Source organism: Vicugna pacos, chromosome 24 (assembly GCF_048564905.1).
Source record: "Vicugna pacos chromosome 24, VicPac4, whole genome shotgun sequence".
In the NCBI taxonomy this organism is placed as follows: Eukaryota; Metazoa; Chordata; class Mammalia; order Artiodactyla; family Camelidae; genus Vicugna; species Vicugna pacos.
In genome coordinates, this window is record NC_133010.1 from 1,329,562 (window position 1) to 1,355,303 (window position 25,742).

The following is a 25,742-nucleotide window of genomic DNA, read 5'->3' on the forward strand; positions in this document are numbered from 1 at the left end:
TACCATGTGACCCAGCAATTCTGCTTCTGGGTATATACCCAAAAGAATTGAGAGTAAGGACTTGACCAGCTACCTGTACAACATGTTCTCAGCAGCATTATTCAGGTTAGCCAAAAGGTGGAAATGACCTGAACGTCCATCAGTGGGTGACTGGATAAGGAAAATGTGGTCCATACATACAATGGAATATTATTGAGGCTTAAAAAAAAGGAGATCCTGTCACATGCTACAACATGGGTGAACCTTGAGGACTTTATGCTACGAAAGTAAACCAGACAGAAAAGGACAAATACTATATGATGCCACCTCAGTGAGGCATAGAGAATAGTCAGATTCATAGAGAATGAAAGCAGGATGGTGGTTACCAGGAGCCAGAGGGATGGTGAGTTATTGTTTGATGGGGACAGTTTCAGTTTGGGAAGATGAGAAAGTGCTGGAAATGGATGGTGGTGAATGTACTTAATGCTGCTGAATTGTACACTTAAAAATGGTTAAAATGGTAAATTATGTTATGTATATCTTACCACAATAAAAAAAAGTCTAGATCAGCATCTAATCCAAGATCATACATTACATTTAGCATCCAACATTTTTATTGGCTCTTTGAATTAATATCTATTTATTCCCTTTACTCATTCTGCCACTTTTTGACTGTGGAACCCTGGGTCGGTTACTTAACCATGCTATGCCTCAACTTCTGTATTTGCAAAGTGAGTAATAAATGGGCCTAGGGATCTACAAGGAATAAATGCTAATGTATGTAACAGGCTTAGAACAATCCCTAGGTTTAAATGAAATCTTTATATTTTCAGGCAATGAATCCTTTGTTATATGTGTTGCAAGTAGCCTCTCACTTGCCTTTAATTGCGTTTGTGATTTCTTTGGTCACACAAAAGTTTTAGACTTTCATGGAGTTTAAAACTTGTATCTTAGATTTTAATCAACTTGGAATGTGTTGTCCGTGGTAGTGGGAGACAGACACTAGGGTAATTTTTTCCTCACTGGCTCGTGGATTGTCTCAGTCCATGTGTTTACTGATGATCTCTCCTTTCCCCTGATTTGAAACACTGTCCTTATCATATATTAAATTCCCATTTGCACATCCTGTCTGTCTGTGGATACAGTTTTATCGGTTGATCTTTGTCTCGTTGTCCTGTGCTGACTCAGCGTGCTGATTTTGCTCTGCGTGATACACTTTGATGTCTGAAAGGGCAAGCCCCAGGGGACTTCAGACACCACTGAAAGGGGTGGGGGGAGGTTCAACTTTAGCACCTTCAGCACCCCGCTCCCCAGGCTTTTCCCATTTCACTCCTCTGCCCTCAACCTTCAGTGGCTTCCCCTGTCCTCCACAAAGTCTGCTCCCAAGATACTGTCCATCCTGGGATGCAAGTGACTGATAACAGACTTTAATTCTTTTTAGTGTGAAATATTTTAAATGTTCTGATAAAAGTAGAAAATAATAAAATGAGCATCTAGTTTGATTACAGAATAAACATCTATACTCCCATGTTTATTAATCTTTAACCCTGTGCCATCTTTGTTTCAGCTTTTTAAAATAAGAAATAAATTATAGCAGTTATGGTGGAGACCCAAAGCTACTCTCGTGAATTCCATGTTCATCATTCCCATGTGTACAGATTTCCCACTTTCCCCACCTCTTTGTGTTCAATGACCTTTGCAGGAGGGGCCATCTTACGCCCAGAGGACTTGTTTAGAGAATTTTCCAGGCAGTAGCTCAGAAAAGGCAAAGGGGAGGCAGGAGGTGGTGGCTGCAGCTAAAGAAGAAAGAAGACAGCTTTGGCAGCAGGATCCCAGCAGCAGGGCAGGAGCTTTGAACAGGGAAGGGAAGGCTCCCAGGGGCTTTTAGGGCCAGGGAAGAAACACTCTTCCCAGTGGAGGTGATTCAGGCAGCAGCAGGGAGAGGATATGACTGGGGGTTGGAGGTGAGAAGCCCGCAGATCCAGTGGGTACAGATTCCTAGGAGAAGTGCTGCTTAATTCCTCCCCTGGGGGTCAGGAAAGCTGTGCACAGCTGGACCACAGCCCCTCCTCCAACAACTTTGCCTGCGGCCATGTCTGTATCTAGTCCTGTCTGGGTCTCAGGTGGATTTCTGCAGACTTTACCATCTCGTTTGCTTTCCTACACACGCATCTGCCCTCTGCTCTCTGTCCCATGCTCCACTTCCATCTCTGCCTCCACCACCAGTGGAAATGCTGCCCAAGGCATAAGAAGATGAGGCAGAAATGCCGTGGCTTCTCCCTTCTTCCTGTCTCCCATTGGCCCAACCATGCTGGAAACCAGCTGAGTCTGCAGGGTTCAGCCCCTCTGCGATGCAGAGCAGAGGTGGGCAAGAAGTGTATCTGAGGGCTGACTCTCGTGGGACTGGTACCTTGCCTTTGCTAGTTCTTTGAAGCTGAGCTGTGCTGTCCAGTATGGCAGCCAGTAGCCACATGTGGCACTTGAGCACTTGAAATTAACGTATGCTCTACACGGATTTCAAAAATCTAGTATGGAGAGAAGTATGTAAAATAGCTCATTGATCATTTGTATATTAATTACCTATCGAGATAAATATATTGAGATAAATGTAATATATTATTAAATTTAATTTTACCTTTTCTTTTTTCCTTCTTTAAATCTGGATCATTTAAAATTACGTCTGTGGCTCCTATTTGTTGGCTAGTGCTGCTTAAGGGTATACTTGTACCAGCCTAGATCATTGGTATTGTAACAAAATGCCTTTCCTATACAAAGGTCATGCCCTTGACACACAGCCTGGAGGGTCTGTCTAGCCAAGGTGTTACAAATCTGGGACTGTGATGGCCTCGAGCCATCCACACTCACTGACATTTCTGACCAAGTGTGTCAAACAGGAAGGTTGGGCTCCTCTGCTTTTTAGGAATCATACTGGGTGTAGGTCAAGGTCAATGTTCAACATTAGCCAGAGAGCCTAGCTAACGTTTAATACTATGATAAAGGCCCTACCGTATGTCTAGATAGCACATTGCAGGGGAAGAGCCGTACTGTTACTACTACTTTCTGTATAGATTTTTTATGGTTCACCAAGGTCCTTCATTTCACCCTTGCAGAGTTGCACAGCCTTACTGTCCCCATTTTATAGAGGACGAAATGAAGCCTGAGAGAACACGTGGATTTTTAGTGGCTCTTACACTTCTGATGTATCACTTGAGGGGCTTGTCAAAATGGAGAATACAGACTCTGCCGTCAGAGAGTAATTCAGTGAGTGGAGGGTGGGGCCCAGGGACCCTGTGTGGCTGGCTTTGGGGACTGTCACGCAGGTGGTTGTGAGACTGTACTTTGGGGGCCCTGAGCTCTCGTGAGATCAATGGTGGGACTGGGCTTGAGCTGGGCTTCTGATGGCCAGTGTGGGGCTCTGCCCCAATGCCATGCTGTCCTGAATGTCCACAGGTCCACCGTCATTTGTTGCTAGGTGCACGGGATGATCCACACATGCATGCCTGGCCTCCAGCTCTGGCCTTGACCCAGTAGGGGGTCTAGTGTGGCTGAGGCATAGTCAGGAGGTCAAACATGGTGCTGTTTTCTCAAATCTCATAATTATCCTATGTGGTGTCTGGTTGGCCTTGGAACGTAGCGGAATGTTCATGACGTTAGATGAAGGGAGATGGGTTTGCCTGCCATACGCATATACCAAAGGGTCACCTCCATGTGGAATTTGAAGTTGCCAACTTGGACCTGCTGGTAGAGAAAGATTTGTCTTTGAAAGTGACTGAGCAAGATTTCATACCAGCTGTACTGCAGAAGGATGGGCCCATTCCTAGGGGGCCAGGGCAGAGTGAGGACGAGCCTGTGTGTCCTGCCATCGCTGACCGCCCCTTTCTCCCCTGCAGTGGACGGTGGACTGCAGCGAGCAGCTGGACAGCAGCTGTTCCTTCTCCCGAGGACGAGCCCCCTCGCAGCAGGTAGGGAGCCAGCTCCATCCGGGGGTTTTCATGGTCTTGTCTGTCTGGGTTCCTGGGCTGCCCACCATGGTGCTCCTGAGAAGGTGGTGATGTGGAAAGAGTAGGAAACAGGAGAGGGGAGGGTGCTGTCTGCACTCTGGAAAGTTCTCCCTGAATACCCAGCCACAGTGAAGCTCTCCCTCCCCAGAACACATAGATTCATAAGATTTATTTTCAGTAGCAACATAATTTATAATAACAAACATCCGCAAACAGCTAATGGTCCGTTGAGAGGGGAATGGATAAATGATACATGATATATCCTTACTGTGGAATATACACAACAGTAAAACGCATGAACTAGAGGTTCGCACATCAACATTGATGGCGGATCCTGCAAATAAGGGGACCCCTAGGATTTTGGTGCTGGTGAGGCCACTTTGGAGATCACTTCTGCTCCAGGTTTACAGAGGACCTGGAGGGGCAGGCTGAGGGGGTGAGGTGTCAGGTACCTGTCCACTTCCCCGGCCAACCAGCTTCCTAGGACCAGAAAGCCTGGGCTGCTTGCCTGTGAGATCCCGAGGGGCCCCCTGTGCATCATGTGGCCGGGAGGGAAGGAGGCAGCTGCTCTTTGAGAGCCATCCCTGGTGACCCCCAGGTCCCGCACACCCTCTGGCTGTCCAGCTGTTCTTGCTGATGCCTCATCCTGACCTGTGGGAGGTGGTGGGATCAGAGGCTGGAAAAAACCATCTATCTCCAAGCCCCAGCCCAGCCTCACCCTACACCTGTCCAGAGAGATGAGGGAGGCTCTGTGGGCTCCTGCAGTAACTTGCTCCCAGTCCCAAAGCAGCTGCGTGAACACATTGCCCAGGCCCACTTGCTTGTGTCAGCTTCAGTCCCGTGATGCTGATGAGAGCAGCTCTTCTGTACTCTGTCCTGAGAGCAGGTGGTCAGTGGCCTCGGTGTGGCTCTTTCTTAGGCTGTAGGGCTTTTCTGTACCGTGGGGCGGGAGGACAGCGGCCCTGGGTCATTCTCCCACGTGACAAGATGCTCATTTGTGTGTGTGTGTGTGTGTCTCATTGATTCTAAGTAGGAGGCCTCGATAAAGCCAGGGTGGGGCGGGGTAGGAGACCCAGGTTCTCCTTTTCGCTCTGCCATGCCACAAACTGGGTGGCAATTCTCAGCTTCCTCATATAAACACCAGGAGACCTGATGGCCTCTGAGAGTTCTTCTAGCTTCTCCATGCTGTTTGTAGATGAGGAAGCTGGGTCCATGGAGCTGTGATGACCTGACCAAGCTGGGACTTGAACCCAGGTCTGTCGCCTGCCCCATCCCCTCGCTGGCCCTTTACCTTGCTTACTATAGCAGGTAGCCTTCTATGGAGGTCTTTGGTCCCCATCACCAGACTGCTGGTCCTTGCTCCGGGACCCCATTTGTACCCCCTGAACCCCTCCAGCCCTTGGCCTAGGACCTGGCACATGAGGGGCACCGTCTCCAGTGTCTGCCGATTGTCTGGGATTTCCTACATCAAGATTCCCTTAACTCTTCAGCGGCAAAGGTGGCTTGGATTTGGGAATTCAAGAACTGGAGAGAGAGGGCTTCAGGGAAGGGCTGAAGTTCTCAGACTGAGGACCTAAGAGGCTTTACCAGTGAGAGACTAAAAAACCAGCTGTTTGTTATTTAGTAGGTGTCTGGTTCTGGAATCTTCCAGAGTCTACCTTCTTCTCTCTCTCCTTTGCCTCCATTTTTGGGCCCCCTCTCCCTGCTTTTTCCCTCTGGTCCCATTCTCCCATCTCTCCGGACAGGCTTCCCAGGGAGTGGGAATGGCGTGTCCTCCCACTTGCCCCTCATCTGCCTCCCTCCCTCTGGGTTGTCCTTTCACAGATGCCTTTACCCCTGGAGGAGGGTGGGTGGGGAGTTGGCCAGGGCTGGGGGCTTGCGGGAAGGGGTACCCTGGCACCGTGAGGACCAGCCGACCCCCATTCCCACCTTGAGAAGCAGCTGAGCAGTCAGCTTGGGATAAGCAGGGGATGAATGAAATGCACCTGAATTTCAAGAACTTGTAAAAGGCTCACATTGGATCCTTTCTTGGGAGGTAGAACTGAGACGCAGGTCGGTTACAGGGGACAAGCCCCAGGAAGGTGGAGATGGGCTCTCAGAATATAAACCCGCCTTACTTCCCTGACGTGCCAGGAGCACAAGCATTCTTAGTAGGGGTCTCCTGAAGGCCGTGGGGCCATGGGCACTCCCACCGCCCCCATGTAGAGTCTCTCTGGTCATCTCAGCCGGAGGAAGGGGGAGACACCTGCTTCCAAAAAGCAAAGGAGTGGGCAGGGTGCCGCGTGAGCAGCCGGCCTCAGCCCCACGTGCCGCGTGCCACGTGGGTTAGGGGTGCAGACTCTGCGGTGTCCACGTGCAGTGAGCCGGCAGGGCTAAGAGGGAGGGCTGCCCCGCCTGAGTCCCGGTGTGGCGGCGCCCCTGTGCTGTGCGGGGCTGCTGGAGGCCGAGGCAACTCAGCCGGTCCTAGAGTTCAGGGTATTTGCAGAGGGATTTTTCATAGATTCCTCAGCCGGGGGATGTTTGTAGAGGCCTGGAGCATAGCTTCTGCCTTCAGGGGCCTTACCTCTTAGAAGGACAGGATAACGTGTGAAAGAAGGCCCAGTGCAGGGCAGGAGATGCAGGGTCCAAAGGGTGGCCAGATCTCTGGTGACCCAGAGCTGAGCCGGGGCAGGCCGAGCAGGGGGGGTGGCACCAAGCAGGGGAGGTGGCACTGAGCGGGACCTTCTGGATGGACTCGGACACTCTACACTGCACTGCATGGGGAGGCAGGAGCTGGATTGAAACGAAGTCTCCTGAGGTCAGGAGAACCTTGCTCGGTGATAAAAAGCCCGATTTTTAGACATTAGTGACTCAGTTAATTAGCATACAAACAATGAAGTGCTGTGGACAAGTCTCTTTCTTGCTACAACCTGGGTGAGTACTCAGGCTGGCACAGTAGCTCAGCCATGTTGGGACAGCCTGCTTCCTTCTCTGCTCTGCCTCTCTAGGGTGTGGCCTTTGTCCCGTGGCCCCGTAGCTCAGGTCCACGTCCACGCTCCTGACAGTGGGAGCATCCTGGACCTCTTCCCTGGGAGCCTCGGGCGTCCCCTCATGAAGCAGCATCTTCTGGAGCCCTCTGGTGGAGGGATCAAAGCTGGCCAACCTCCCTTAAGTGACCGCATCATTAAGGAAAGCCCTAGAACCGGCGTGCTGCAGCTGTCCCTGCCCACCCGCCCTGCAGTGGCCCTGACGGCGGGGAGAGCCAGAGAGCTGCCAGCTGAGGAGAGCTTCTTGCTGGACAGCTCTGACGGGAGGCTGCTGCCCGGACATCCAGCAAGGGCCCCTTCATCCTGGTCCACCACATGTAGGGGCAGTGGACTGGCTTGTAGGGCCATGAGCACACCCACTGCCCCTGACTGCACCCTCTCAACCAGGCAGACACCCTCACGCTGATTCATGGGGGGACTGGGATGTTCCACATGTACATCTGCCTGTCCGGCTGGTCGTCGGCCGTGAGCTGGGCACTAGGGCTGCTTCTACATCCCTGCCCGCCCCTAGCCTAAGGCCTTGCACACAGTGGGTGCTCAGTCACGACCCCTGAGTTGGCTCGGACCTGGTCCAGGCAGACGTTCCCTAGCAGACCCTGTTCTTCTGGCCACACCAACTTGGCTGAGCTTTCGGGGGTCACTGAGATAATGGGGCAGCTCTGCTACCCCATCCTCCCCCTGGGGGAGAATTTCAGGGGGAAACAGGCTAGACTGAGACTGGGGTGGCTGGCTGCTCTAGCAGTTTCCCTGACTACCCCACCTTGGCCACGTGTGCCCAGGGCAGTGGGGCCGGCAGGAGGGTGCTGAGGTGCTCAATTCTGCCCAGGAAACCGTGTGGTGGGTCACAGACCATGCGCCAAATGAGAGGCCAGGTGCAGACCCATCTGAGGAGCAGTCATGCACTGGGATTATTTATTTTGTTATTTTAATTAATGTAAAAAAAAAAAGAAAAATCTTCTCTGAACCCTTTCAGAGGCACAAAGTTAGGGTAACCCCAGATAGAATCCCATGAGCTGGGAAGAAGAGGGCCCAGAGAGTCCAGAACAAAAAAATCCAGGCTCCACATAGCCCTGAAGAGGCCTGTCCAACTGCCAGCAATCAGGACTCAGCTGTATTTAGGATTGTTTGGTGTCCTGGCAGCCTCTTTCCGAGAGAGCTTGTCCATCACCTTGTCATTTACCTAGGAAGCTGAAATACAGTTTCCACCTTTCCATTGTAACGGAAAGCTCATGGAGATGATGTAGAAGAAAGTGCCTGAAACAAGAGAGTGCAGCCCGGTGCATTTAGAAAATGTCTCCAGGCACCAGCAGGGGGTTTAGCATCCAGGGAAGGAAGCCAGAGGCGTGTGAAAGGTTGTGTGGAGTCTGCCACAAATAGCTCTTCTCCATCTGCACAGCAGTGCCAAGGAAATGAAATTAATGTGCACAACAGCAGCAGGGCCTCTAATTAGACCTTGAGAAGGACTTCCTGACTGAAGGACTTGTTGGCCCATAGTGTTGGCTGTTGAGCGAGTGATGTAATCTCTGCTGGGAACCTGGTGAGCACACCTCCTCACCAGACAGTTCGTATGGAGCCCTGAGAAAGGGAGGCATGTGCCAGAAATGATGTCCTGAGTCCTGGCTGACAGCCTGTGATCCTGCACTCCCTGGAGGGAGGAGAGAAGGCCACTCCCGTGTTCCACCATGATGCCAGTAGCACATCAGAGCATCAGGTGGAAAGAGCCTTATCCCAGGTGTCAGGAGAACCAGATGTTGACCCACGTGTGGCACACACTCCAGTCTCCTCTGAAGAACGGGGTTTGGGCTCCACAGACTTCTCTGAGCCTCTCTGGAAACCTCTTACACTATTTACATTCTGTGTCTCCATGAAATGGGACCAAATAGCTGCTAATAGCAGTAGCAGGTCTGGATTTTCCTATTTCTCTACTGTTCCCCACACCTACCTTGATACCTGTGGCATCCTGCAGGTTAGGGATACCCTGGGAGTCACCGCTGACTCGGACCCAGGAGATGACAGGTAGCAGGTGGAGGTGAATCATAAGTGCACTGTTTACCCCTCTCGTACCTCTTTACCTCTGGAAAAGGGTAGAAGGAGCTTTCTGCCAGTCATCTTGCTGCCCTCCAGGAATTATAGTATCCGATTCAGAGCCAATGTAAAAACTCATTAGTGCAAAAGATATCTTAGTCAGAGTGCCTAGATTTTTAATCAGCTTCTACAGATATTTAAGAAATATCATATTTCTGTTCAAGGCCCTGCTCTCTGTTCAGGCAGCATTTATTGAGCGCCTGCTGTGAACCTGGCTCACATCTGAGCTGGAGCCTTTGGGCTCACTACCTGTTTGTAGGGTGGAGGCTAGTTAACATGAAACAGGCCGAAGGCACACACAGTAAGTGCCCCCAAAGGGACGTCCTGAGCTCAGACACTGCAGTCATTCCGAAGAGTGGTCCTGTTGGTCTCTGTGGATAGGGAGATGTCTTGCAGGACATGAGATTTGATCTGTGCCTTCAGGAATGGGTAGGATGTCTTCCCGGGTGGAGGGGAAGAGAGAAAAAGGATGAAGAGAGAAGAAACGGCATTGGCAGAGACTTGAAATCGGCCATAACGTTGGGGTGTGCCAGAGGCAGGAGAGAGCACAGCGGGAGTAGCTGGTCAGTGCTGGATGCTACCAGGGTGGTGGGGGATGAGGGTGGTGAGAGCAGAGGTGTCTGTGTGCCATGCTGAGATGCTGGAACTGCTGTCCCACCCCACCCATTTGTGCACCTTGTCCATCTTATATTTCCTCTGGTGTTCCATACAGGGGAAGTCTGCCCTCTGTATCAGTCAGGATAGCCTGGGAAATGCTGTGGTAACAAACAGCCCTGAATCTCAGTAACTTTAAACCATCCATTCAGGACCCAGCTTGGCAGAGCAGGTGCCATTTTCACCAGTCGTCATGACAGGGAACAGACCACCGGAGGGGCTTGTGTTGGCAGTTCAACGCTCCAGCCTAGATGTAACGCATGTCACTTCCACTCTTAGCTGGTTGTCCACAACTAGTCACACAGCCCCACCCAACCATAAACACACTGAAAAGTATAATCCTACCATTTGCCTGGAACAGGGAAACCAGAACTATTTGGTGACTGGCTAGAATGACTGTCACATGCCCCACCTCTACTGGAAACTCAGCAGCGGCTGTGGCTGACTTCTTCCCCCCTTTTCTCCTTCAGATCCAGAGCTAGGCAGGTCTCCAGTGAACCCTAAGGATGTGGACTTTCAGGATGACAAGAAGCTCAGAGGTCCCCTGATCCAACCCCTACCCTGCAGTGCAGGATCCCCCTCAGGACGTGTCCAGAAATGGAGAGCTCACTGCTTCCAGAGGCGTCTCAGAGCATTTTGGGGCAGCTCCACTGAGAACAGCATCTTTCTTTGATTCAGTCCAAACCACCTCCTCGTAACTCCAGCTAATGGTTTCAGTTTTGTTGCATGGCTATTTAGCTTCTTCCCCAGCAAGTCTGCTTTTAAAGCTAAACATCCTCATTCCTGCAGCCGTTTCCTTTTGTCAGGGTTCACTCATTCCTTTGTTTGTTTATTTGTTCTTTCATCCATTGATCCAGTCAGCACGTTATCACTGAGGGCCACCTGTGTGCCAGGCACAGGCACGGTGCTGGGAAGCTGGTGTTGGGACATGGAAGGAGATGGGTGTAGTCTCTGTTTACATGGAGAGCAGAGTAGGGAGAATGGGCATTTAAACCACAGACTAAGAAGTCTGGGACATGACACGGTGGTTCCCAGGTCCTGTTGCATCCTGGGTTACTCCTCTGGGAGCACCAAAAGTATGGCTAAATTTCCTCTTAACAAGCCTCCTAGAATGGACCACGCTGTGATCTTGTACCTCCGCTGCTCCCAGCATGTGGGCATCTCTCTCCCAGAAGATGCCATCTATCCCCATCCCTGAAGTGACTTCTGGCTCCAGCTCACCTGGAAGAACCCAGGATACAACACTTACCAAACACTATTGACGACTGACTTTTACAGGAACAGACAGCAACCATTCATTGAGCTCCCACTGTAAGCAGTATCAGCCGTGTGGCCTGGGCTCTGTCCTCAGAGTATCCAGAATCTGCTTAGAGAAAGAAGATTTTCTCGAGTGGAAAAGCAACAGTTCAGAGCAACGTGAGAATACGCGGAGGGAGTGGAGCTGGTGTCTGCAGGGCAGCTTGCGCCTGTAGAGGAGGTCAGATGCACAGGCGTGAGTGGGGAGGAGCCATGCTGTCATGGTAACGGCATCAGACTGGAGCAAGGAGACAGGAGTCCCAGCCTCTGTACCTCCAACTTACTGTTTCATCACTGGTGAGATACATCATCTCCCTGCAGCCTCAGTTTCCTCTCTGCAAAACTAAGCTTAAAGTCATCAAAATGTTTTGTTAAAATACAGACATGGATTTCTGATTCTGGAAAGATGGAGTAGATGTTCTTTTCTACCTTCCTACCTGGACATTCTATATAAAACAAACATAAGATTCTGAAAGGTGGAGAGAAGGCAGACCAGCTAGGGACCTTGGGTCTTGAGCATTGACACAGGAGTGATCTCTCTGGGTTTTCTTTTTGCTCCCTGTATCCCAGACTTGGAGCTGAAGAAGTAGGTAGCCAGGGAATGCCAATGGACACAGGTTTTTTTTTTTTTTTTAATGAAAGTCCTGGTAAAAGCCTACTCTAAGTGTGGGTCCAGGAGAATGACAACCTAGCAAGATAGAAACTTTTAGACAGTAGCTGCTCTACTCCAGCCAAACAGCACAGACAAAAACTGTGGCCCCTTCCCCACCCGCACCAGCAAAGAACCAGTGGGAGCCTGGATTTCCAACCCACTCTGGGCTGTAGTGAGGCCCCCTAACCCCCTCACCAGGGTGGTGTCTGAGAAGGCCAAGTAGGAAGCTGTGACTTTTGTCCCTGCTGGCTGGCAGGAAGCCCCCTGCCTCCCTCCTCACCATGTGGGGGACCTGGACTCCCACCGGGGTGGAGGTGCCCCTCTCCTCCCTGCTGGGATGTGTCAGAGGAGGTTCTAAAAAAGAGCTGGGACTTCCACTGTTGCCCAGTGGTAATGAGGCCACCCCTACAGCAAGGTTAGTGGGGACGAGGTGGAGTCCTGGAAGTCCCACCTCCACCCAGCTGTACAACAGGTGCCTCCTGGGCTTCTGCCTCCACTGCACTAGTGAGGCCGTGCCCCTTCTTTCCCCTGCCAGAGCAGTATCACAGAGAGCCAGTCAAAACAGAAGATTTAAATCAGAGATTCAGAGTCTCATTACACAACAATTTGACTGTTACATAACAATCAAAAACCATTTGCATACTAAGAACTGGGAAGACTTCAAACCAGATGAATAAAGACAATCAATAGGTCAACACTGAGATGTGAAATTGGACTTTATAAAAATTAAAAATTTTTTGCTCTGAGGAAACCCCTGTTTAGAGCAGAAAGGGACAAATCACAAAGAGGGAGAAGATTTTGCAAGACAGATATCTGACAGAGGACAGGCATCGGGAGTATATAAAGAACTCTCAAAACTCAGCATTAAAAACAGAGCAATTAGAAAATGGACAAAATACATAAAGAGACATTTTTCACTAAAGAGGATGTAGATGTGGCAAATAAGCACACGAGGAGATGTCCATCATTAGTTGTTAGGAAAATGCAAATTAAAGCTACAACGAGGTATCTCTATATACCTATCAGAATGGCTAAAATTTTTTTAAAACTAGCGACAACATCGAACGTTGGTGAAGATACAGAGAAATTGGGTGACTCATACATAACTGGTGGGGATGTTAAGTGGTACAGCCATTCTGGAAAACAGCTTGGCAATTTCTTACAAAACTAAACCTACAGCTACCATATGATCCCGCAGCTACACTCCTGGGTGCTTTATCCCAGGGAAATGAAAACTTACATTCACACAAAACCCTGTACTCAATTGTCTATAGTAGCTTTATTCGTAATAGCCAAAAACTGGAAACAATTCAGATGTCCTTCAGCAGGTGAATGGTTAAATAAGTTATGGCCCTCAGCAGTTAAAAGGAATCAACGGTCCACACGTGCAGCAGCCTGGGTGAATCTCCAGGGAACTAGGCGGGGTGAAAAAGGCCAGCCCCCCAACGTTACATACTCTGTGATTCCACCTATGTAGCATTCTTGCAATGACAAGGTAATAGAAAGGGGGAGCAGGTTAGTAGTTTCGAGGGATTGGAAAAGGGGGGCGGGATGAAGGGGGTGTGGGTACAGAAGCACAGTAGGGGGGATTCTTGTGCCGATGAACGGTATCGACGACCATACCCTGGATGTGACAATAACTATGCATCTTTATGTTTCCCTGTGGGGGAAACTGGGTAAAGGATACATGGAATCACTATTGTTTTTTACAACCAGATGTGAAATTACAATTATCTAAAATCAAAGTTCAGTTTTAAAAATACAGAACCCCTCGTTTCATCACAATCTTTCAAGGAAATCTCATGTAGAAAATCAAAAGGGGCAGCGGAAGGAACCCACCTGCCTTCTCCCTGACTCTACTCACCTCGTCACTCTGGGAGCATCTCTGCAGAATTCCAAGGTCAACCCTAGACCAGGCAATCTCTCAGCCCCTTTCCTCCCTGGCTTTCTGTGGTTCTGAGTCTGGTGCTGGCAGGAAGGGAGATATCTCCAGGGACTGGGGAGTCCCAAGAAGTCCTCCTAGTGAGAAGCCTTGGAGGAAGGGCTCCTTTCTCTGCACAGAGGCATGGGGCAGAGAGGGGGACCGGGGCCGGTGGGTGGGCCCTCATTATTTCAGCAGATACTGGGCAGGCAGCCAGCCAGAAGTCCAGGACAGGTGCTAATAATATTGCCATTTAAATCCTAAGGCTTGAGGGGAGGGCATAGCTCAAGTAGTAGAGCACATGCTTAACATGCACGAGGTCCTGAGTTCAATCCCCAGTACTTCCTCTAAAAATAAATAACTAAATAAACGTAATTACCCCCTCCACCAAATAATAAGTCCTAAGGCTTGATTAATTACCTGAGAGTGGATAAATATACTTGGTCACAGGTTTTAGTCATTATCTCCCACTCTTCCCTGGCCTTTTGTGTTTTAATTCAAAGACAGTTGAAGGTATAGAGAGAATGGACTGGCTGGACAGACAGGAAAGTTGCCTGGTAAAAGAATTCGCCTTTCCTGCTCCTGATCTCAGATTTGGTGCCACCCAGGAGACTCTCTGCTGGTCTCTGCTCAGCTGTTCTCCTGCCTCAGGCTTTTCTATTTTAGGGGGATTAAAATATTGGGGGTCCGTCACCGTCTTTCCCACCAGCAAGCAGGAGTGCTGTCCTTGGTGCTGAAAACACGCGCACATGCGCGCGCGCGCACGTGCGCATGTGGGTTCCAAGACAAGACTGTTTATTTTTGGGTCCTGCCCTGCCCCACCACCTCCATCTGCACTTGGCCCCTCACTTCCTCTCTTACTCAAGCAAACCCAAGTCACCCTCAAAGTCTGGTTCAGTTTGGATCTGAGAGGAGTTTCAGACCTGGGCTGCAGGAAGCCCCTGTTTTGGCCCAGGAGATGCCTTTGGGTCCTTTGGTCTCCAAACAATCTGTGTAATGTAAAAACTCTCCCAGTGTCTTGTGCTCCACCTGCTGCCCCCACCCCGACTCGGGAATGGCCAATCTAGTCCAATGCTAGTTGTACAAAAGGGGCAGTGTGGGTCCGAGGAGCCAGAGCTACCCTCCTGGGGCCCAGGAGGCAGCTTGCAAGCCTAGCGTCCTGCTTTCCCCACTTTCGGTCCATCCCTGTTGCTACTTGCAGGAAGTTTCCCCTGGAGTCCAGAGCCGCAGTTGGAGCCCCTAGCGTGGATGGCATGCAGCATGTCACATGGTGCTTAATTACGTGTTGTTATCTATTGTTCTTTCCTTTTCTGTGACTCTCCAGCTAGGTGGTAAGACCTACGCGGGCAGGGATGATCTCCTCAGACTTCAGGTGACCAAACAGTGCCTAGTGCTGTGTTAATCCACTAATGTGAGTAATAGACTGGGGCTGGAGGCAGGGGACTTGGGAGGGTGTCTTTGGAGAGGAAGGAGAGAAACCTTGTCCACCTTTTAGAGGCGTGGCCCTACTTGTCAGCTCTCCTGGGAGTCCTGTGTCTGTGGGGTTTGCTTGCTGTTGGCCCTCGTGATAGATGGAATCTATGGAAGAACATTTTACACCAAGAAGGAAAGTGGACTGGGATTCTGAGCCTTCTGAGGAGCAGGGACTGCACTGCCCTCGTCTGGTGCCCAGGCTGGGCCTTGTGGACCTGATGACCAGCAGCTGGCCCTAGTGCTGCAGTCCCAGAGTTTCAGGCCCTAGTCTCTGCAGATCCCTGCTGTTGCAGGCCCCCATCTCAGTCTGGTCAGCTCTGGTGCAAATCACAGCAGCAGACATGCTGGAAAAACCTAGACTGACATGCCCAGACATTCTCCAGTTGGAACTTCACCTGTGACCACCCCGATAATGGGGGGGAGTCCTCCTGCTGCCCCCTGCCCTATTCTGTTAGATTCTGCCTTATTTCTAAACCCTTGCAGCCTAGAATTGTCCACACACACCTACTAGTGCACATGCACAAGCAGAAATTACTCTGCACTTGTATATTAATGAAGAAAAGCAGCGGTATAGAAGGAGGTTTCTTTTTTCCACTGCACCTGACTTGGCATGTTCTACTAGACAGTGACTCACACCCATCTTGTTTCATTCACTCATGCATGGAGCCTCCCCTCTTCCCTACACATTCCAGCTCACACCCTTACATTACGTCTTTCCCTCACTATAAGAGATTTACTCCCTGCACCAGCGCTGCCTTCCTAAGAGATGGACTCAGAGAATGCAAATGTTCATAGGGATGTGGATGTGTCCCTGCATTGTGGGAAACTCCACAGTGGGGTCAGAAGTTATTTAAATAATATAACTGCATAGTGCAGTGGTTAAGAGCATAAACTCCGGTTCATACTGTATGCGTTCCCATCCTGGGAACTAGCTCTAATGAATGCGGGCAAGTTCTCTGAGCCTCAGTTTCCTCATCAGTGAAGTGGGGATGGTGATGACATCTGCCTTGTAGGGCTGTGACAGGTGTAAAGTGCACAGACAGTGCTTGGAGTGCAGTGAGTGCTGCGTCAGTGTTTGCTGTTGTCATCAACCGGGGTCTGTCCTCCCCTGAGCTGGGGTGGCTGTGCACCCAGTGCAGCCCTTTCAGAGGCAGCTTCAATCTCCCTGCCCGTGGCCAGGCCATTTCCATTTCTTTTTCTACATGATTTAAAGTGCTTATTATCCCTTTGTGATCTGTTCTGAGAACAGCACGATTCACCCTGGCATGGGGCCTCCTAATTGCCAATAAAAGGGGCTGTTGTGAAGGATTCAGCAGCGTTTAAGTGCTAAAAAGACGATCCACTGAAAAGGATGATTGTTTTTAACAAGGCTTCTTGGAACCTTGGCATTGCCACAACCTGGGGGTGCAGGGGCTAGGTGACCTCAGGGCCAGTGAAGGGGTGCGACTCAGAAGAAAGCTTATGGTCACCAGGGGCAACTGTGGAATTGCAAACTGGAGAATGTTATTGAAGAAGATAGTGAGGGTTTGTAGAGAGCTCTCAGTGAGTCCTTCCAAAAAAAAAAAAAATTAATGAATGATGCTGGGTCCCAAGGCTAGGATTGGTGGAGGGACCCAACAAAAAAGTAAAGCCAGAGCTACTACCATCAAGGGGATGGCAGACTAATTGGGGAACAGGGTTAACACAGAGAGCTTTAGATGACTGTTTTCCAGTGGGGGTTTGTGTAAGGGAACCAGAGTCCTACAAAATGCTCTGTGGAATAAAAAGGAAGAGTGGGGTGGCTTTCTAGCCAAAACATTTTGGGCAGTGCTGCACACGGTACTGCCACCTACTTGAAGAGTCAACATCCATCTACGACCAATAAAGACACTGAGAAAATCTGCAATAAAGTAATTTACTTAGCGCTCTTTTAGCTCAAACATTTGACTAAGGAGCCTCTTTAAAATTTTGGTCCCCCATGAAACTCTTTTCAAGATCCAGTGTTTCCAAAAGCAAGTTCCACGGATCACTTCAGCTGCACTAAATTCAAACCACCAGCATTCCTTTCCTCAGATCATTCTGATACACATTGACATTTGTGAGCCAGCAGATTAGTGTTTCTAGAACACCCCTGGGAGCACATAGTAGACCAGGAAGGGAAGGAACCACTAGGGTAGGCACTGGATGTGCTGTGGGTTCTTGGGGCACCTGCTGATAAGGAAATGGCAGAGCTGCAGGGAGGAAGGCTCTTTAGTTAGGTCCCAACAGAGAGAAAGACTGGGGGTGAGTAGAAAGAAGATTCATTTTCTCTGAGTGCAGGAAGAGCACAGTTGTCCAAAGACGAATGTAATCATGTACCTTCAGTGGCTGGGTGTGGTCTCAGAGCCGCTTCACAGACACCGGACACCGACATAGAGTTTTGCCAGCATCCAGGAGCTGAAGGCTGCAGGGGGCAGGGCTGCCAGGAACAAGGCAAGCCCTGCCACCTTCCTCTCTGCCCTGTGTGTTGGGGGTGGCAAGGTTTGAGGGTTGGTGTCCAGAAACTCAAGAAAGAGAGATATCCAGGCACTTTACAGCTCCAAGGGCTTTGGCTGGACCTGAAATGACCCGGCAGGTGGCCCCAGGGTTGGTTTGGATGCTGACGGCCCAGGGCTGGAGGGCACTGGGTCTGGGCATGGGAAGCTGTTAGGTTCCCGGCTCAGTCCCGTGGCAGCCATGAGTCCCAGCCCCTCTGGGCACTGTCAGGTTCACCATCTCAGCTTCAGGAAGGGGCAAAAAGGAATGCTCTTCAGGGGAGGCTCTTCCCTCTCTGTGTGGAGACGTGAAGGAGACAGACTTTGTTTCCAAGTGCCAAGCCCTTTCTCCAGCCCCTGCTGGTAAAAGACGGCATGCAGTGGTTATATGCCTGTCACATCCCATTGCAACAGACTCTGAGGGGGGGGTCCAGATTCTTGCTATGTGCTGTAGTCATTGTGCCAAATCGAGTGATGAAAAGTAAGTCGTTCCCGTGACCAAGATTTCCACTGTGGATTTCTCTAGACACTTGCCCTCTCCTGTGTTAGGACCCTGGCCTCAGTAGGGGGTCACCCTCCAGGTATATTCAACAGGAGAGGCCAAAGTCCTGCCCACGGCCCTCTGCAGTCCTGGTCAGTGGCCCTGAGGGTCCTGATTCTCGCCCAGGGCTGTTGCCTCTTCCAGGGATGCCCCTGTGCTATTCTTTCTCCCAGGGCCATGCGAAGTGGGGGCTCCAGCCCCACTGTGAGGGGTGGTCCTGGGCCTTCTGTTCCTCAGTCCCGAGAATCAGTGTCGGGGCAGGGAATGGAGGCAGGAGGTAGATCCAGGTGAGAAGTAACGAGGTCCACCCTGTGGAAATGGAGGCGTGACAGCAGAGGCTTCTGCTGCGTGAGGGATGCTGGTCACTGGAACCAGGGGGTTGAGCTGATCGGAGTTGGGGGGAGGGTTGAGGAGCAGGGCGTTTGCTGGGAACCACTGTGGTCTCAGAGTTTTTCCAGCACTTAACATAGGCTTCGGGTTATCTGTGTCAGCTCCGGAGCAAGTTCTCCGGGTTGCGGTGAGGATGGGCGGGAGTTGTAGAAATTCAATGAGGAAAATGTGTGGAGAGAGTCTATAAAGTATGAAGTACTGAAAAACTAGACGCTTCTCACTTCTGAACAGAGGTGGCAACAGCGCACTGAGCGGTGGCCTCCTTTACAGAGTACTGCCTGCGGCAAATGCCTGGGGCATCGCCCCCCCCCCAGCAACTTTCGTTCTGTCACTCTTTCCCACCCATCAGCCAGTGGGGCCTTGTTTCTGGACCCCGAGAGCCCTAGAGGCTGGTCGGCTCCCTGCCAGGGGAGCTGCTTCAGAAGAGGCTGCAGCCGAGCTTGAGGTGCCCAGGAGCCTCTCTTAGCCTGGGGGTGACGCCCCCTTTCAGGCTGTGACACGCATGCCAGCTCTTGGCACTGGGCTGATGGTAAACCGCCTCCCCTCCCAGCTATGAGGGACGGTGGCCCAGCCTCCAGCCTCCAGCCCAGGAGGGAGATTGATGTGCCCTCCCACTGCCCTTGAGCTGCCTTCAAGGTGAATTGTGCTCGTCCCTGTGAGATGCTTGCAGTCCTGGTTTTAGTTGTGACCTTCCCGTCCCTTTTCCATGGTTGATCCTTCTCTCTCCACCCCATGTTCCTCACTCTTTAGGAGCCTCAAATCCTAGGACAGTGAATCCATCTTGACATCCTAAACTATGAATCAGTCTCTCAGACACAGAAGCAGCAGGGCAGGCACAGGGCAGAGTCTGTTTAATCAGTCGGCAGGCATCGGAGTGTACCTACTGTGTGCCCAGTTTGGCCACCGTGGGGGCACAAGAACAGAAGGCAGCTGCAGTCCAGGAGCTTAAAATTTAGTTGGGGTCATGGATGAACCTTGAGGACATTACGCTAAGTGAAGTAAGCCAGACACAAAAAGACAAATACTGTATGATTTCATTTGTATGAGGCACTGGGAGTCATCAAAATCAGAGACAAAGAGTAGAATAGTGGCTGTCAGGAGCTGGAGGAGCAGGAAATGGAAAGTTAGTGTCTAATAGGTACAGAATTTCAGTTTTACAAGATGAAAGGAGTTACAGGAATGGATGGTGGTGATGGTTGCACAATATTATAAATGTATTTACTAACACTGCCCTGTGCACTTAAAATGGTCATGATGGTGAATTTTATGTTATGTGCATTTTACCACAATAAAGAATTGGGGGAATAAAACTTAGTTGGGGAGATCCAGCATTCTTATGGACATAAGAGGGTGATGACAAAGCAATGTCATCCACTCCACGTAAGCTGAACTTGTGGGTGCCTGAGTGAGTTGTATATTTAAAGGGTCAGGGATGAGGGTGTAAGTTACTCTCCTGGAGGAGGATGTGAACTTCACTCTGGGTGAGGTCTCGAACATGTGCTTTGGAAACAAGGTTTAGTTTCTTTGTTTGATTTTTTTTTTTGACCTTTACTTTAGAAGTCATTTTGAAATGTTATACCCATTGATAATTATCTTTGAAGCCTGGGAAGGGAGTTGTGAATGAGCCAGTTAATATCTCAGGAAGGTGGGGGCTGGCCCCTTGTGAGGGGTGATTGATAGAAGATGAGTCTCTCTATCGCCCCTGCAATCTCAAAGTTGCATTTGAAGCAAGCAGGGCACCAGGAGTTGGGGTGGGTAGGGTGATAAGGCAACTCTAAGAAGGAAGGGAGGAAGGGGCTGATCCTAGAGCATGAGTTGTAGCCTAGTTTGAGGATTGTAAATCATGCCGTAATTGATTAGTGATGTCTGCCACTGGTGGGGAGAGGGGATGGTGGAGCACGTGTGCCAGTCAGAAGAAACCCATGTACAGGATGTGGTACTTCACTCTCAGAGATCTCTTTATTTAAATATGAAGAATCTGAAATTCAAATTGGTGAAGTAACTTTGCTGAGGTCACGTGGCTCGTTATGGCAAGAAGGGAACACGTGTTTGGGGAGGACAGTGAAAGTCTCTTGAAGTGTGTGTCAATTCAGCTGACACTTCCTGGGCACTGAACATAGAGCTCTGGGGCACCCGGAGAGGTCCCTGCCATCCCAGGTCCATGCCCTGGAGCAGGAGAGAGGTCACTGTGAGAAGATGCAGCGAGAATTGCCGCAGGCTGGCTCTGCGGCCACAGGGTTCCCATGCCGCTGGTAATTTCAGGGCAGAGCAAGGTGACTACGGTTTGGGAGGTCAGAGGAGCTTCTTGGAGCCAAGCATTGAAGGATGGGGCAGGAAAGGAGCAAGGCTGATGTGACAGGTCACTGTCAGTAGCAAAAGGGATAATGGGGACGTGGGAATGGACAGGTGTGGGGAGGACCCAGATGCATGCAGGTGTGTAGAGGTGCGTGTGTGGCATTGCATGGAGAAGCTTGCAGCCCTGAGTAATTGTGGCTGATTCACAGGAGGGTTGTGGGGGCTCTCAGGGCGTCATGAGAAAGTTTCCAGTCACTTAGAACCTAAGTGACCTAAGGTTAGGTGGAGCCGGAGGGAGGGACCAGCCCTCATTTTATTGAAGCGGCCCAGGCAGGTCATGTGACTCATCTGAGGTCACACTGCTTCTCTCTCCTGTCAGTCCCTTGTCCCCTGAGCCCCCCCCCCACTGACTGCTCCCCTCTTCCCACATGCCCACATCACCTCCTGCCTGGTGTCTGTGAATGTCTGAGCACTTGGGCCCCTTCTGCTGGGAGGCTGAGCCACTCAAACTTTCTACTGGCCAGTTTGTGTTCGCTGCTTTCCTTCCAGATAGAAGGTAGGACCCACCCTCACACTGCTCTCTCTTTGGGAAGTAGGTTGGTTTCTGCCTTGCTGTGTTGGCGAGTCAGGATGTGCTGGGAGGATGCAGTGAGGGAGGAGAGACACTGGCCGCTTCTGCCCGACTTGAAGGAAATGAGAATTAGAAGCAACACCAAACCCTCAAATCATGGGGCTTCTTGGCCAAGGTGCCGAGTGTCTCTGGTCACTGGGAGAAAGAGAGATGGGGTCATTGAGCCTGGTTCGGGGTCATTTCTAGCCCAGTTCTCAGTGCCTTGTATGTGGGAGGCGCTCAGTGGATGCAGAATCTAAACCAACACATACATCCTCAGCCCTTTTCTCTTTTCGCCCTGAGACTTCAGTGTCCATGTGGGCTCAGCTTGGCAGGCTCTGGGGTGATGCGGGCCATGGTCTGCAGCTGGGCAGGCGCGGGGGGAGAGCAGGGGGCACTCATCCTGGGCCAGCTCCGGGAAGGCGGTGTCGGGAGGTCAGAGACCAGCCGAGCCAGCGCGGGCCTGGGTTTGTCTGTTTGCAGGAGCTGGGAGACCCCAGCCCCGTGGTGCTTGGTGTGGCTGAAGGCCGTGAGAAGGTCACAGGGCGGTTGTCTGCTGGCTGTGGGAGGTGGGGCATGATGGACCACCCTCACAAAGGGGTGTGTGGGGGCGGTGGGTGATTGACCACCATTCTGGTCTGCTAGGGCTGCTTGATTTGGGACCTCTGACCACAGATTTGGTGACTTAGAACAACAGAAATGTACTGTCAGGTCACAGTTCTGGAGGCCAGAAGTCTAAAATCAAGGTGTTGGCAGAGCCATGATCCCTGTGAACGTGCTAGGGAAGGCTCTGTCCCAGGCCTCTCTCCCAGCTTCTGGAAGTTCCTTGGCTTATGGCAGCGTAACTCCAGTCCTCCCCCAGCATTCTCCCTCTGTGCACGTCTGTCACCGTGTCCAAATTTCCTCTTTTATGAGGAGGCCGGTTATTTTGGATTAAGGTCCATCCTAATGACTTCATCCTAACTAATTACATCAGCAGTGACCCTATTGCCAAATAAAGTCACATTCTGAGGGATTGAGGGGTTAGCACTTCAGCATATGAATAATGGGGACCCACAATTCAACCTAGAACAATCACCCAGTAGGCCCTGACCAGGACTGAGAGTGGGTGATGTTGGAGACCACTGACTCGCCCGCCTGGGGCCCTTTGACAAACTGCTGGGCTCCCTGTGCAAACCCAAAATGCCTTCTTGTGTCCCACCATGATCCCTTTCCACACATGGGCCCCTTTTCCAGGATGACCCCCTTCTCTCCTTTTCCCTCTGCTCCAACCTGACCCTCATGAACCCCTACTCAGGGGGAGTCCTTCCCTACTCCTCAGGAAACTTGCCTGTGCTTTGGTCCTACATGGCAGCTTGAATCAGGGCACATTTCACACTGTATTGTAATTATTTATCACATGTGTGTCATCTCATAACATTCTTTGCAGGCAAAACCTGTGACTTCTCCACTTTTGTGTCTTCAGTGTCTGCCCAAGTCCAAGCCCCTGGAAAGATCTCAAAAGAAGCTCGCCCAGTGTCTGAGCTAGTGGATCTGAGAGATAGCAGGTCCAGGAACAGGTCATCTTATGATATAAATATAAGGACTGGGGATGCTGCCAGGAATCTAACCAGAAGGTCACAACACACAGAGGAAAGTGTACATACCATGCATTTAGGGTCAATGGATTTGCACAAACCGAATTCGTCTGTGTAGCCAGCACTTAGATCAAGAACAGACACTACCAGTCCCCCAGGAAGCCCTGAGGCCCCCTTCCAGTTACTGTCTGAATTCCATCTCTGTTCTTGAACTTTGTAGAAAATGAAATCGTAGAGTTGGTACTCTTGTGTCTAGATTCCTTTTCCACTTGACGTTTGTGGGATTTATTTATGTTTCTGCATGTTGTTCTAGTTTGTTTACTCTGACTGTTGTATAATATTCCAGTACGTGAACACACCACGACTGATTTGTCTGGGCAGCTGTTGGTGGGCACTCGGGCGGTTTCCGATTTGACACTATTATGAAGAGTGCTGACTGTGCTTCTGCGCCGTGTATGACTGGTGAACATCTGTGCGTATTTCGGCTGTGTTTGTACCTGGGAGTGAAGTCCTCGGTCATAAGGCATGCACACTGTCAGCTTCAGTGGAGGTAGAAGTCTTGTTTTTAAAGAGAGTGGTGAGGGAAAGGCGACTGCGGGGGGTCATGCGGGGTGGGTGGCATCGGGCGTGAAGGCGGGGAGCTGGAGAACCTGCTTCAGAGACCATCAGCCAAGGGGCAGAGAAGCCGGGTCATAGAAGCTGGGTCAAGTAGAGCATATGGGATGGATCATGTAGGAAACATCAGAGGATGAAGACCAGAGTGGGCTGACTTAGAGAAATTCCATCACTGGAATTGTTGGTTCCTGGAAGCTTCTTGGTGATGCCTGATTTTGGAGTGTGGGGCTTAACTCCAAAGGAAGTCAGCCTGTGACACATGCCTTCCAGCGTGCCTGGCTCTGCAGAGCCCTTGTCTGGGGAGGAGGGGAGAAGTCATCAGGCTGGTGGTGGTGGTTCTTTAAGGAGATAGCCTCTGCTCTGTACTTGACCACACAGCTCTGCCAAACACCAGCGAAGCCAGGGCCCGTTCCTAGGGGAGGCCAAGGCTGCTCCTGACTCTTACTGGGTGCACCAGTGTGACACTCACCCCAGTGGCTCACTCCAGCCTCCAAGCCGCCCAGGATGACCCGAGGGGGACAGGAGGGCCTCTGGAGCCCTCTCCGGGACTGGGCCTTGGTGAGGCCTTCCGCCCATTTGTTCTGTGTCCTGGACAAGCACATAACGCCACCCCTTTCATTCTGCATCTCTTCCAGAATGGCAGCAAAGACAACACTCTGGACATGCTGGGCACGGATATCTGGGCTGCCAACACCTTTGATTCCTTCAGGTAGGCTCCTCTTCCTCTTGTCCGTCGTGTGTGGCTCTGGCTGGGGCCCCAGCTTACTGGTCCTTGTGCCCTGAGGGGTCTTTGGGAGCCACCTTCATGTTGAGAGTTCACCGATCAAGAAGTGGAGAGACAGAGTGGGGTGAAGTAGAAAGGGTGAGGCGGAAAAGCGAGGAGGTCAGAGAGGAGAGAAGGAAAGGAAACGGTGGGGGACATCCAATGGAAAGAGGAGAAGGGAGGAGGAGACAGAGAGAGAAGAGGCTGACAGGGAAGGGGAGACAGAGGCCAGCAGTCCACCCAGGGGGCAGGGAGAGAAAGCAGAGTGGGGATCCGGGAGGTGGGGGTGCAAAGCAGAGCGGCCTGTGGCAGATGTTAGGCAGACTGTGCTAGAGCCGAGCACAGACAGCAGACCCCCACCCCCGGCCTGCGGTTATGGAAGGCCGGGGGGTGGCTGCAGAGAGAGGTCCAGAAGAAAGGACGGACTGTCAGTGCTCTGGACTCCAGAAGGTTCCTGATGGCCTAGTTGGAAGGGCAGGTATCGGCCGGGGTTCCTCAGGACGTGGGGGCGGTGCCCCTGAGGGGTTCAAGATGGGTTCCTGCCACGGTGCGCCCCCCCCGGGGGGTGACGGCCCGAGGCCGTGCATGGCCCTGGTGCTCTGGCTCCGCCCCGCCCCTGGGCCTGGAGCTGGCCCGCCCTGAGCCTGCCCGCCCAGCCCCTGGCTCCTGCTCAGGCTTGCCCAGCATGGAAGCAGCGTGGGTCTCCCGGGACCAGAACTTGCAAGGCCTGGTCTCCTGCTTCCCCACCGACAGAGCCTGAAGCGTTTCAGGGGGACCCCGTGGAGCAGGCGTCAGGCCCACACTTGCGTTTTGTAGGCGTCCGTTATCGTCCAGCAGGGGTGAAGAGAGGGGAGGGTTTCGCAGGCTGGCCTGTGAGCACAGGGCTGGAGTGCCAGACTCCATTCTGAGTGAGGGGTCCCGGCCTGACCCCTGCCCTTGGCCAGGGGGCGCCCCCTCTTCTTGCCCACCTCTCTCTGAGCTGCTTCCCGGCCTGGGGTGTGCCTGGGCCTCATCTCCGTCAGGAGCTGCGCTCGTCTCCCACCTGCCTCACGTTTCCCGCCCTCCCTCGCCCTCTAGTGGTGCCACCTGGGACCTGCAGCCTGAAAAGCTGGACTTCACCCAGTTCCATCCGACACACGCCCAAGCAGCCCCTGCCACACATCGACCGTGAAGGGTAAGGGGCAGCTGGGGGTGGCGCTCACGTAGGGGCTGGTGAGGTGCGGGACAGCTGCGGCGATACCGGAGCTTACCCTGCGGCAGTGGGGACACACAGGTGCCTGATGTCCGGAGAGGCTCATTGGCTCAGACCCGCACGTTTACTGGCTGCTCTCCGGAATCCCTCCGCCCTTCACTGCCCAGCCGCCTCCAGCCG

At 51.6% G+C, this 25,742-nt stretch overlaps 1 protein-coding gene across 1 annotated transcript in view; it reads left to right on the top strand.

Moving 5' to 3' along the window:
- LOC140688901 (CBP80/20-dependent translation initiation factor-like) overlaps positions 1–25,541 on the top strand; it is a 39,276-nt gene extending 13,735 nt beyond the window's left edge. The window contains exons 3-5 of the mRNA XM_072948885.1: positions 3,870–3,941; positions 24,243–24,316; positions 25,448–25,541. Of these exons, the coding sequence (XP_072804986.1) occupies positions 3,870–3,941; positions 24,243–24,316; positions 25,448–25,541 (240 nt within the window). The remainder of the gene's footprint in view (positions 1–3,869; positions 3,942–24,242; positions 24,317–25,447) is intronic.
- The last annotated feature ends 201 nt before the right edge of the window (positions 25,542–25,742 follow it).